Below are 13,220 nucleotides of genomic sequence, written 5' to 3'. Positions count from 1 at the left end.
AATCTTCATTGGCTTGACAAGAAACTTGAGTCACATAATTTAAGTTGCATTGTTTTTAGTTTTTATCCTGCTTCATATTGTAGAATCTTTTCTGATGGAGATTAAACAAGAGACATGATTAAAATTAGCCTTTCCTGAAGAAGTGTAATTGGTATTGCTGTTGTAAGGGGAGAGAGTTGATTTATCTACTGATTCTTTGACTGCAGATTGTTTCAGTTTTAGTGTAACACCAAATATAAAGCAATAGCAAAGCTGTCTAGTGACTTTGTAAGCCCAATTAAGCGAAGGGTAGATTTGACAGAACATTTACATTTCTCCATGTGGATTTCAAATAAGGATATAGTTTGTAACTGGTTCTTAAATAAAAATCTAAACTCCTTGCAATGCTTTTGGGTGACAGTAACCTCTTTTCCATTATTTTCCTGATAGCAGCCAAGTGTACAGTGATTTAGAAAAGGAACAAAATGCCTGAGTGACCAACTTCCTTTGGCAGAGGTCATAGACTCTTTTAAACAACATTCTGTACAATTCCTTGTTGAATAAAGGGAACGGTTTAACTGTTCCAGTTAGCTTATGATTGGGACAGAAAGTTGGGGGAATGGGGTTAGCAGAGTGGAAAAATTAGGAATTTTACTTGTGTCTTATTCAAAGAACTATTTCTCCACCATATTTCATGGCTAGGTGTTCCAGTGGATCATCTTTGAACTACAATTAGTAATGAGTTTACATAATGTTTGAATCATTTGTATCTGCTACCTGTCATTGAAATGATTACCTTATACAGTCAGAAAGGAAATATCGGTGTTCATTGATTAGTCCTTTTGCCTGATTGGTAATACAATAGAATGTTGCGGGGGTGGGAGAGGGAGAGGAGGAATCGGATCTTCCCCATGCTTTGACAATACATCATAGCAGCCTGATGTATTTTGGGGGTTGCAAAAGGAGGCCAGGTATTTGTATCTAACTTGGTTTTGCTTGTGTCTTGACATGTTTTTCTCTGAAATGTTACCGTGTCAAAGGAACACAAACACATACTAATATGCATTGTGCATTTTTTGTTGAGAGTAAGGCAAATTAAGTTCCAGAACTAATCTATCTTTCCCATGCTGGTCTGTTTCTCACTCTCAGTAATGTTGGATTCTGGTCTCTTACAATTTTAGCCCTGGCGCTGAGGTGGTTTTTGATTGCATCTCCATTTCTAAAGTGCTTTAGTGTTCTTGTGGTAAATGGCACAACACAAGTAATTTTTCTAATCCATCTCAAAGGGGTAGCCATGTTAGTCTATAACTGAGAACTTATACAACAAATGGTCCTGTGCACCTTTGAGACTTAACAAAAAATGTAGATGCTTTCATGGGCACAACCCACTTCAGATTTTCTAATGACTTAGATCAAATTCTAAAGCAGTATTAAATGGATATCTACGATCATTTATAGATTTTTTTTTTTTTCTCTTAAAGAATATTGACATCACGAACTTCAGTAGCAGTTGGAATGATGGGTTGGCCTTCTGTGCAGTCCTCCATACTTATCTCCCAGCTCACATTCCATATCAAGAACTGAACAGCCAGGACAAGGTACAGTATGATAATATCCAGTTTAGCCTATGTCAACTGAAAATATAGTTAACCTAAAAAAACCACTTTGGGCAAATAAATGCATAGGATAGAAGAGCATGCAACAGGAGAGATGCAAAATTGGGATTACTTCCTTGTATTAAATTAAAAAGAAGCATAGTATTTAATTTAGTTAATGGGGGTTATCAGATTGAGTTATCAATTATTTGAGACTATTGGGCATAATAGAACTTTTGGATAAATGTAAATTTTATGAGAGAACATAAATTTAAGTTGAAGAGGTAACACTAAATAGAGTGGGTGGAAAGGACGTTCATTTGAGGTGATAGCATTCAGTATTTCTTCACCCAAAATATTCTTGTCTTTAAATATTAAGTCTGACATTCAGCAACTTGTGTGTCTTATTACCCTTTTGGGGTGGTAGGTGGATTTGTTGTGATTGCGTATGCTTCCAATCCATGTTGCTTAGGGTGTATTGCTTTTCTCCAGAGCAAAATTTTTGAAGTTAATTTTTTATCCTTTAAAACATTTAAGATAACTTAGGGGAAAGAGTAAATTTAATTTCTTCCAGTGTAATTAGTCCCCAAAGATTCCTTGTCTTCTACAGAAGTATTGTTAATATCCTTAACAAATGTGTAAATTCTTAGCATACTGAAAGAGAATATATTATTTTTGCCATTTTATAGACAAATGACTAATTTTGGATCCCCTGATTCTCCTTTAGTCCATTGGTATATATCAGTGGTCCCCAACCTTTAGAGGTTGCCGGGCGCCAGGGGGCATGGCTGTTTGCCTGCCGGGCACCAGAGGGCGGGGACACATGCATGCCCGGGGGCGGGCGGCCCCCCCCATAGCTGCGTGCTCGGGGGCGGGGCTCCCCCATAGCCACATGCTCGGGGGGCGAAGGCCCCCCTCTGCAAGTGCCGGGGGCCAGCGCCCCCTCCTCCCCCAAGCGCCGCGCTTCCGGGGCACGAGCAGCCAATTCGCGGCGCTCCCGGGGCCGGCGCTTACCATGCACCTGTGCCGGAGCCGGCCCGGGTGATGCATGCACCCGTGCCGGAGCCGGCCCCAAGCACTTGGCAGGCGCACACAGATGGCCCCGCGGGCACCATGGCACCCATGGTCACCGTGTTGGGGACCACTGGTATATATTAAATAATCATCCTTTCTTAATCATAAAACACTAGAACTGGAAGGACCTCAGAGGTCATCAAGTCTAGTCCCCTGCCCTCACAGCAGGACCAAGCACCATCTAGATAATCCCTGAGATGTCTGTCTAACCTGCTCTTAAATATTTCCAGAGATGGAGATTCCACAACCTCCCTAGGTAATTTATTCCAGTGTTTCACCACCCTGACAGTTAGGAACTTTTTCCTAATGTCCAACCTAAACCTCCCTTGGTGCAGTTTAAGCCCATTGCTTCTTGTCCTATCATCAGAGGCCAAGGAGAACAATTTTCTCCCTCTTCCCAAGCCTCCCCTTTCAGATACCTGAAACCATTATCCCCTCTGTCTTCTTTTCCAAACTAAACAAGCCCAATTCCTTCAGCCTTGCCTCATAGCTCATGTTTTCTAGACCTTTAATCATTTTTGCTGCTCTTCTCTGGACAGTCTCCAATTTCTCCATCTTTCTTGAAATGCGGTGCCCAGAGCTGGACACATTACTCCAACTGAGACCTAATCAGTGCACAGTAGAATGAAAGAATGACTTCTTGTCTCTCTCAACACTCCTGTTAATGCATCCCAGAATAATGTTTGCTTTTTTTAAAAACAGTGTCACACTGTTAACTCTTATTTAGCTTGTAGTCTACTAGGACCTCTGGAGCCCTTTCTCCAGTACTCCTTGCTAGACAGTCACTTCCCATTCTGTATGTGTGAAACAGGTTGTTCCTTGCTAAGTGGAGTACAGGCAGTCCCCGGGTTACGTACAAGATAGGGACTATAGGTTTGTTCTTAAGTTGAATTTGTATGTAAGTCGGAACTGGCTCCAGATTCAGCTGCTGCTGCTGAAACTGACCAGGGGCTGACTACAGGAAGCTGAAGGCAGAATTGCTCTGCCCCCAGCTTCCTGGAATCAGCCACTGATCAGTTTCACCAGCGGCTGAATCTCGAGCCTGGGACAGAACAGCTGGGCTGCCAGGTAGGTCACTGCAGGATCAATCCAGCAGCACCCCAGCTGCTCTATACCAGGGTCCACAACAAAAGCCTGGTTTGCTAGGGGGGGAAGAGGGGGCGCACTAGTTGCCATCTAGCTGCACCCCCCCCCCCCCAGCAGACCAGGGACATGGGGAGCAAAGCCAGGGAGGCAGAGGGGTCCCGCGCCTCTGAGGCTTTGCTCTGGCAAAGCCTCGGAGGCACGGGGTCCCGCCGCCGCTGCGGCTTTGCTCCCCATGTCCCTGGTCTGCTGGAGATGGTCCCCAGCAGACCAGGGACACCCGGAGCAAAGCCGGGGAGGCGTGGGACCCCGCCGCCGCTGCAGCTTTGCTCCTGGTGCCTCTGGTCTGCTGGGGACTGTCTCCAGCAGACCAGGGACATGGGGAGCAAAGCTGCAGCGGCGGCGGAGTCCCGCGCCTCCCCGGCTTTGCCAGAGCAAAGCCTCAGAGGCGCGGGACCCCTCTGCCTCCCCGGCTTTGCTCCAGGTGTCCCCGGTCTGCTGGAGACGGTCCCCAGCAGACCAGGGGCACCCGGAGCAGCTTTTCTCACCCCAGAGGTCGAGGTGGCGGGACCGCTGCGCTCTGGGCAGTCCCGCTGCCTGCGAGCCCCCGGGGCGAGAAAGCCCTGTTCGTAAGTGTGGATCCGACATAAGTCGGATCCGCGTAACTTGGGGACTGCCTGTACTTTGTTTTTGTCCCTATTAAACTTCCTCCTATTTTCCTCTGACCATTTCTCCAGTGTGTCCAGATCATTTTTAATTATGACCCTATCCTCCAGAGCACTTGCAATCCCTCCCAGCTAGGTATCATCTGCAAACATAAAAAGTGTACGTTCTCTGCCGTCATATAAATCGTTGATGAAGATATCGAACAGAACCAGTCCCAAAACAGACCCCTGCCTGTTCTTGTTTCTCCCTTCTCACTGAGCAATGGGTCTACCCTGTCCTTGGTCTTCTAGTAATATCTTTGTATATCTTATGTTTTCCCTTGTTACTCCTTCTGATTTTCAAGTAAAATATAGTTCAATACTATTTAATTTATCACATCATACTGATATTGTAGTTATATCTTTGGTTTTACATAAACAGTAAAGCTGGTAAGAGCTAAGAGAAGAATCTTCCATGAGATACACTGGACTTTGGCATGAAGATTTATTTTACGTGTTATCTGTTACTATGCTGAGGAGTGCTCTATAACTACCTAGACTAGATTAATAAAGGTATACATGTCCCCTGAGTGCCAGCTCTATTAAAGTGACCACATTTCTATCTCTAGGACCTCTTGCCATTGCTAATCATTCTATTGTACTTTTATCAAATGAAGTTTTAAAAATTATGTTTACCTATTATTTGAACAATTCCTCTAATGGGTGAAGTTCAGAATCTTACTAAACTTACTATTAAATTTAGTTTAAAATTCATTTATTCTCTTTATTTGATACCATTTAAAATACAATCTCTTTTAGCTGCATCTTTCTCTAATTTGCCACATGTTTTTATAAGATATAAAGTCCCCCGATACTAATTTTAATTCTAGCATTGTTGAAAATGTTTTATTCCAATCCAGCAGGTAGTAAACACTTCCTATAAACATTCTGTAGTAGGGATACACAAGCGAAGTCTGTGACCCACTTAAAATGTGGTTTAGGTATAAACCCTAGTTGCAGTCAATACAGATTTTTTTTATTGGAAATGTTTTCAAGGAGTAAGTATTAAATTTTAAGTAGCTTTCCTTCTATTTTTATATAAATTTTGCATTGAATTTACAGAGAAGAAACTTCACATTGGCCTTTCAAGCAGCTGAAAGTGTTGGCATCAAATCCACTCTGGTAAGTGTTAAATGTATAATGTGCTGTTTATAAAACGTTTTTTATACTTATATATTGAAGCCACCTAGCCAGGTGGAAGAGGTGGATGAGGCCTTTTTTAAACAATTAACAAAACTATCCAAAGCCCAAGGTTTGGTGGTGATGGGGGACTTCAACTATCCAGACATATGTTGGGAAACTAACTCAGCAGGGCACAGGCTATCCAATAAGTTTCTGGACTGCATTGGAGACAACTTTCTGTTTCAGAAGGTTGAAAAAGCTACCAGAGGAGAAGCTGTTCTGGATTTGATTTTAACAAATAGGGAGGAACTAGTTGAGAACTTGAAAGTGGAAGACAGTATGGGGGACAGTGATCATGAAATAATAGAGTTCATGATCTTAAGGAAAGGTAGAAGGGAGACCAGCACAATTGAGGTAATGGATTTCAGGAAGGCAGATTTTGATAAGCTCGGAGAACTTGTAGGTAAGGTCCCATGGGAAGCAAGACTGAAGGGAAAAACAACTGAGGAGAGTTGGAAGTATTTCAAAGGGACGTTGTTAAGGGCCCAAAAGCAAACAATTCCGCTGTGTAGGAAAGATAGAAAATATGGCAAAAGACCAGCTTGGCTTAACAAGGAGATCTTGCATGATCTCAAAATAAAAAAGGAGTCCTATAAAAAATGGAAACTAGGACAAATAACAAAGGATGAATATAGGCAAGCAACACGGGAATGCAGGGGCAAGATTAGAAAGGCAAAGGCACAAAATGAGATCAAACTAGCTACAGGCATAAAGGGAAACAAGAAGACTTTTTATAAATACATTAAAAGCAAGAGGAAGACCAAGGACAGGGTAGGCCCACTGCTTAGTGAGGAGGGAGAAGCAGTAACAGGAAACTTGGAAATGGCAGAGATGCTCAATGACTCCTTTGTTTCAGTCTTCACCGAGAAGTCTGGAGGTGTGCCTAACATAGTGAATACAAGCAGAGAGAGGGGAAGTTTAGAAGATAGGATACACAAAGAACAAGTTAAAAATCACTTAGGAAAGTTAGATGTCAGCAAGTCACCAGGTCCTGATGAAATGCATCCCAGGATACTCAAGGAACTGATAGAGGAGGTATCTGAGCCTTTAGCTATGATCTTTGAAAAATCATGGAAGACAGGGGAGATACCAGAAGACTGGAAAAGGGCAAATATTGTGCCCATCTATAAAAAGGGGAATAAGAACAACCCAGGAAACTACAGACCGGTCAGTTTAATGTCTGTCCCAGGGAAGATAATGGAGCAGGTAATTAAGGAAATCATATGCAAACACTTGGAAGGTAATAAAGTGATAGGAAATAGCCAGCATGGGTTTGTGAAGAACAAGTCATGCCAAACTAATCTGATAGCCTTCTTTGATAGGATAACGAGCCTTGTGGATAAAGGAGAAGTGGTGGATGTCATATACCTAGACTTTAGTAAGGCATTTGATACGGTCTCGCATGATATTCTTATTGATAAACTAGGCAAATATAACTTAGATAGGGCCACGATAAGGTGGGTGCATAATTGGCTGGACGGAGCTTGGTCCTGCCTTGAGGGCGGGGGGCTGGACTCGATGACCTCTCGAGGTCCCTTCCAGTTCTATGATTCTATGAAGTTCTCATACAAAACATTACTGTGTTTTGGGCCAGAAACAATGTAATGGTGACCATTCACTTGCCCAAGAGTGACTTGAAAAATGTATATTCTTTATGAAGGCTGCTTCTCCATGTAGACATAGCTGTTCTCTTCACTGTTTTGTTGTCTTTTTTGACTACTATTTTGATGGGGCAGATATGTTGCCTTATGACAAACTATAACATATCAAGAAACCATTAATATTCAAAACAATACAGCCAAGCAGAACTAGAATACAGGTTAACTGTTCAGATATTCTGGCCTAGAAAGTCTGCAGGTAGAACACCTGGTATGAGTCTGCTGGTGGCTTGAACTGAGTACACACTACATTCTAGATTTACGTTTACATTTCAAACTGTTTGAATTTATTAGAATTCGGAAGCTAAAAAATCAAACCTATTAAAGTTGGTTTATTGTTCAATAAAGTGTGAAGGTTATGATTTTTTTAATCCATCTATTATACCAGCAAATTATCCGAAATATTTTTGGGTAGAGAGGCTTCATTTGTCTTCATAATTGAGCACTGCCATCATTTAAGAAAAAATTTGACACTAGGTCTGTAATGAGTGGAAGGTTTAAAAAAATAAAACTCCAAAAAACTGTGAAACTGTTTCTCTAACAATAGTTAAGGTTTTGATTCCTACACGAAGAAACTCCTGAGCAGAGTTTAAAAGAATTGCTAATTGTTACGAAAATAATTATCGGACAAGAGAGACTTTACTGAAGCCAGGGAATTGAAAGAAACCCAAGCCTTGGTGTGTGTGTCCAGCAGTGCAGCTAGAATCACCAGAACCAGAAAAAAATGATTTAAATAACTCATTAGGTTTTGTGTAACTTGAATTCTAAGAAAGCTGCCATCAAGTAAGCAACTCATAATGCTTTATAGTTCAGACATTTAAAAATAACAATTTCCTTGATTCTTATCAAAACCTCTGCCCAGCCATTGTGCTTGTTCACAATGGAGATGCAACTGCTGAGTATTTTTAATACCCCAGAAGTGAATGATTTTGAAAAGTGAAGTTTTTTACCAAATGTAAAAATAGACTATTGAGAGCAAATGTAGAAATGTCCACATGCCGTTAGCTGCAGTACAATGGCAATTTTGTCTCCCATGATATTACAGTACATAATGGTACTAGAAAATGGATTTGACAAGATATCTGGAACTGGCTGATGAAAAACTGAGTTAAAAATATAATCCCTACACATGCAGACGCTTTTATAGGCTCAAGTATATCCAAATTGAATTAAATCTTATAAAAGGAAATCTTATATTTCATAAGCAATTATTGTTAGTGTATGCAGCATATTTACTGTGTGTGTAATAAATGGTCATTGTGTATATAAATGTGAGAGGGTATCTTTAGTTTAGAGGAATGTATTTCAGTTCCTTGAACAGGGTGTTTTGATTACTCACAGTTCTTTTCCATAGACTGATCACTTAACACAATAATTGCTATTTGTTTAAAAGCTGTAGAAAATTAATATAAGAATATTGAAAAAAAAGTGAGGTTTTAAAAATTTGCATTGAATTCTTCCTCTTCCTTTGTGTATAGGTTCTATAGGTAGATTGTGGAATACGATGCATGCATCTTACTTTGTAAATCCATTTGCACACTTATGGTGCAATATGAATAATATGAATTATTAGAATATTATGCATACTATGAATTATTAGAATATTATGAATAATATGAATTATTAGAATAATTTTTAGATGAATTCATAAGTTTGTTAGGTAGTTTTTAACGCCTCACCTTTTTCTTCTCCTTCAGAATATATATTTTACTAATTTTGGTAAAGCTCATTTTTTTTCCTAGTTAAAAATCCACTTTGGGAATAACAACACTATTGTAAAGTGACACTTGACAAGATCTAGTAAAAAGGTTTAATGTTAGAAAACACGTTTATGTAGTTAATAACTAGGACTTGATCCTGCAGTTAAAAGTGCCCATGTGAATGTCTGTCTATGTGCCATTAACCACAACACTGGGACTCTAGTATTTAAAAACATGAGTATTTTTTGTTAGCAGTATTAAATTAGAAGAAAACAAGTATATTCCAGTGCTCCCTATAAGCTGAGCACTTGGGTGGCCACCCAGGAGAGATTCAAAGGCTGCCCAGCTGATGAGCAAAGTGCCCTCTGCCAGCAGCATGCGTTTCTATTGGTGGTGCACATCTGTACCTGTCTTGGTGCACATAATTTATTCTGCTTATGGATGGAAAAAGTTAGAGAAGAAACATTGATATACTCTGATATTGGATTCATGTACAGGAGGTCACAAAATTAATGTTCCTTTTCAATTAGAAGAGGTAGGCCTTACCAGATGGCCCAGAAGTAATTGTTTTAAACTTTAAAGTGATGAGCAATCTTTCACTATCTGAACTTTGAAAATGATATACTGACCAAATGGAGATCTTTCCTTAAGCCTTTCTCATAGTGGGAGCTTTACAGCTTTGTTGAGTACTATGTTAACATGAACATGCAAGGTGATAATTTTTAATTTTGATCTTCTTTTTGTGACAGGACATCAATGAAATGGTGCGAACTGAACGTCCAGACTGGCAGAATGTCATGCTCTATGTTACTGCAATTTACAAATACTTTGAAACCTGAAACCTTGTTAATTCAAAATATTTGCAGGGTAGAATCAACACTAGCTGCCAGACAGAAACATGACTGAAATGCTAATCCTAGATTCATTGAAATCTGGCAACATTCATGTCCCTCAACCTGCAGTGACACTATCATGGATTGTCTCTTAACTGCTTCGGCCAACAAACTTTGGGACATAGGTTATAAGCAAGAATGTGTTACCAGTATGCTTGGCGTGTCCCTTTTATTAAGTTATCCAAATTCATATGTAGCCTAATAAGACTGGCCTTCTAAGAACTGCATTTACAACTAGACTTCCTGAAGTTTTCATGTTTTCTTGAAAGACTGAGAATGCTGTAACATACAAATTTGAATGTACAGCTAAAACTATGAGAAGGGAAAGGATGAAACATCATGAATTTTCTCTACTATCACAGACCACACAGTCTGTGTGAATATTGTATCCCTATGTACACTGCACCCCAAATTCTTAATAGTAACAGAAGTTACTGCCTTAATTAGTTTTTCTCCTTTAAAGTGCACAATATTCAAGGGAAAGGAGCTTTTATTCTGTCATGCTTATTTGACTGGAGTGTTCTCAGCACCTGGACAAACCTGGTGCAGAAGAACTCTTCAGTGTAAAGCTCTGTTTAAGCCTACCTCTGTTGCACAGTTATGTGGCTTCCAACTTTATATAATGAATAAGGACTAGCACATACTCTTCAAGCCAGGAATTGTATGCTGTATTTACATGGAATTTTCATATAATTTTCTGTGCTTCCATAATTAATTAGATTAATCAAAAAGCATCCATGTAAAACTTCTCTATCCTCTCCTTCCTTTGCCTGCATAGCACACAGAAATGTTGAGCTTTCCTTTACAGCAATACAAGCATACAATAGCTATGATTTCAATGGTAGAATTATGTTTGTGTGCTGTCTTCCTTACAGAGGAGATAATTGTCAGTAATGGGTATCTGCAGTAAGATTAATTATGTGATACTGTACTGGAATATTGTATCTCAAAGACAAATGCTTCCAGGGAAAGAAGGAAAAGCTTTGGTCTGCTCCGATTGTATTCTCTGAAAATGCACCTCAGTTCATGTGGCAACTCTCTGGGCAAAAGAGGTCAAGCAAGTGCCTTAAAATATCTTTGAGTTGGTAGACCCTGGATCCTCCTCATGGCTTTGTGCAGAAAATTAGGAGCTCAAAAGGATTTCTAGTGGCAAACTGATGTCTACTGTTTCAAAATGATTTTGTAATCCTTTACTTATCAAACCAAGGGAAAGCCTTCACCCTACCATTGTGTTCTTGCCTCCTCTTACATAGTTAGCAACAGTTAAGCCACAGGAAAGAGACACCCCCCCTCTAATATTGAGCTGAAACTTTCATTTAATGACAACCTTTCACTTAACCTGCCAACAGCCCTGTTAGAAACAATGATTCTGTTATTCCTATTGTGTGCCTATAACTCTTATGAACAGTTTGAATGAATAGATGTTAACAGCTCAGTGAATGAAATTGTGCTTGGCAACTATGAAGTATCATCAGGAATGAGAACACTGATTCAGGTCAAAACTATATAGCTAGTCAGAATAGCTAGAGGTTGGGAGGCTAATGGTAGGCAGCCCCACAGGTAGTTAAAAATTCTCAAGCTGTGAGTAAACAGGCTTCATGATCCGTGGCAACCAAGAGAAAATGATCACAGAAGAATCTTCAAATAAAAAAAAAATCTTCATAAGCTTTGAGTAGAAAGAAATTAGGAATGTATGCTATAGCTTTCACAAACAGTTAAATTCCCATTTCTGCATATTTATGCTACATGCTTCTCTTTTACTTATAAATTTAAGTTGTCTATTTAGTTGTCATTTTATTTATTACATGAAGGTTGAAGAAAAATATTGTTTCTAATCAAAAGGCACTCAAGTCTAAATTCCCAAAAAATCTTTTTATTTCGCATAACTGATCTCAAGGCTATATTTAGCTATTTTTCTGCGAAGTGGTGCCTGAACTTTACTTTTCTGTAAGTCATTAATTGTAGTAATATTGCTCATGTAAACATCATTAAAAGGGAACTCTGGTTTCTTCAAATATATCCCATTAGGCAACATGACAGAAGAATTATGAATCTGTAGAGATGGAATTTTTTAAAATGATAAATACAGATCTTTATTAGAAATTAAGAAATCTACAGATTACTACTTGGTGCGATCGGTCTGTCTTTATGGATTCTTTCTGGTTTTTTGGTCTGAAGTTGTACTTGTTGTTGATGGTACACAACTACTGGAGTCACATCTGGAAAGAGGCATGTGGCTCCATAAAGAAACTTCCTAAAGACCCATCTGATCCTTTACAAAAAACACTGTTTTTCTGACACAATGAAAGGATATTCAAGAAAGGGATGCAAGAAATAAAACAAACTGAACCTTAGTACACAGTAACGGAATGTTCAGAGGCGGAAACAACAAATCTATCCTTTTGCTAATTGGAAGAATGACTTGCGTAACCAGTCTGGATAAGAATAATACACTTAGTATGGTTCCAACTCATACTTCACCCTGAAAGGTGAACAGTTCTGTTACACATTGTAGAGCACAAGCTTCTTGCTGATTGACTTGACTTTTTTTGTTCTGTTTAATATATCTAAATGTATTCAATATGCCAAACAATATATTGTAGATTTTTACTGTATTTTAGTGTGTGCCTTGCAAATGCCTGTGTTTTGGTAGGTCAGTGTTATTCATGTCCATCTCGGTAAGAGGTGCACATACCGAAAACTGCTTGGACGTATTTATGCAGATTTGGATCTGTTGCTGTCTGGATAATATTAAGTAAAACACATTCCACTGGATGTAAAGATGTCTACCCAGTCGGGTATGTCAAATTTGTTTAATGTGCATGGTACATCAGTGGTAAACGGAATGAACAACTGAAGCTTTTTCTTTACCTTCAGGTAGCATCAAAGGGAGGAATAAGGTATTTTTTAATGTTAAAATGGATGGGGTTCTGAGTTTTTTTTAATGTCCATTATAATAATAATAAAGGTGATCTGACTTCAGAATTGATGACTCAGCTGATTGAGTTTTCAGGTATTTAATATTTTTAACTGCAAACATTTATCCATTAGTTTTGGCCTTGTAACTCAGTGGACCTCTTGAATATTTACTACAGCAACACCTGCTAGAAATTCTAAGCAAAAGCCTCCAATTGAAACTTCACCCAGAGAGATGCAACCCAGAATGGTGTATTAATTATATGATATCTTGGTTAAATAATAAAACGTCATTCTTTACCTTATTAAACATTATTTTTGCCAGGTACATAAAGCATCTATCAGAGGCCAATGTGTCTCTAATTTAATGTCATCCCTACCTTTCTGTGCTCCTGAAAAGACAACTAACCTGCAATGAGAGTTCTCTAACTTGCCT

At 39.3% G+C, this 13,220-nt stretch overlaps 1 protein-coding gene across 5 annotated transcripts in view; it reads left to right on the top strand.

Moving 5' to 3' along the window:
* SPECC1L (sperm antigen with calponin homology and coiled-coil domains 1 like) overlaps window positions 1-12,853 on the top strand; it is a 126,372-nt gene extending 113,519 nt beyond the window's left edge. For all 5 annotated transcript variants that reach the window (XM_075897998.2, XM_075897997.2, XM_075897996.2 and 2 more), the window contains 3 exons: window positions 1,461-1,577; window positions 5,498-5,557; window positions 9,725-12,853. In XM_075897998.2, the coding sequence (XP_075754113.1) occupies window positions 1,461-1,577; window positions 5,498-5,557; window positions 9,725-9,814 (267 nt within the window). In that variant the 3' untranslated portion in view covers window positions 9,815-12,853. The remainder of the gene's footprint in view (window positions 1-1,460; window positions 1,578-5,497; window positions 5,558-9,724) is intronic.
* The last annotated feature ends 367 nt before the right edge of the window (window positions 12,854-13,220 follow it).

The sequence above is a fragment of the Pelodiscus sinensis genome, chromosome Z, assembly GCF_052426305.1.
Source record: "Pelodiscus sinensis isolate ZL-2025 chromosome Z, ASM5242630v1, whole genome shotgun sequence".
NCBI classification, from domain to species: domain Eukaryota; kingdom Metazoa; phylum Chordata; order Testudines; family Trionychidae; genus Pelodiscus; species Pelodiscus sinensis.
This window is presented reverse-complemented; position numbering and strand designations above follow the sequence as displayed.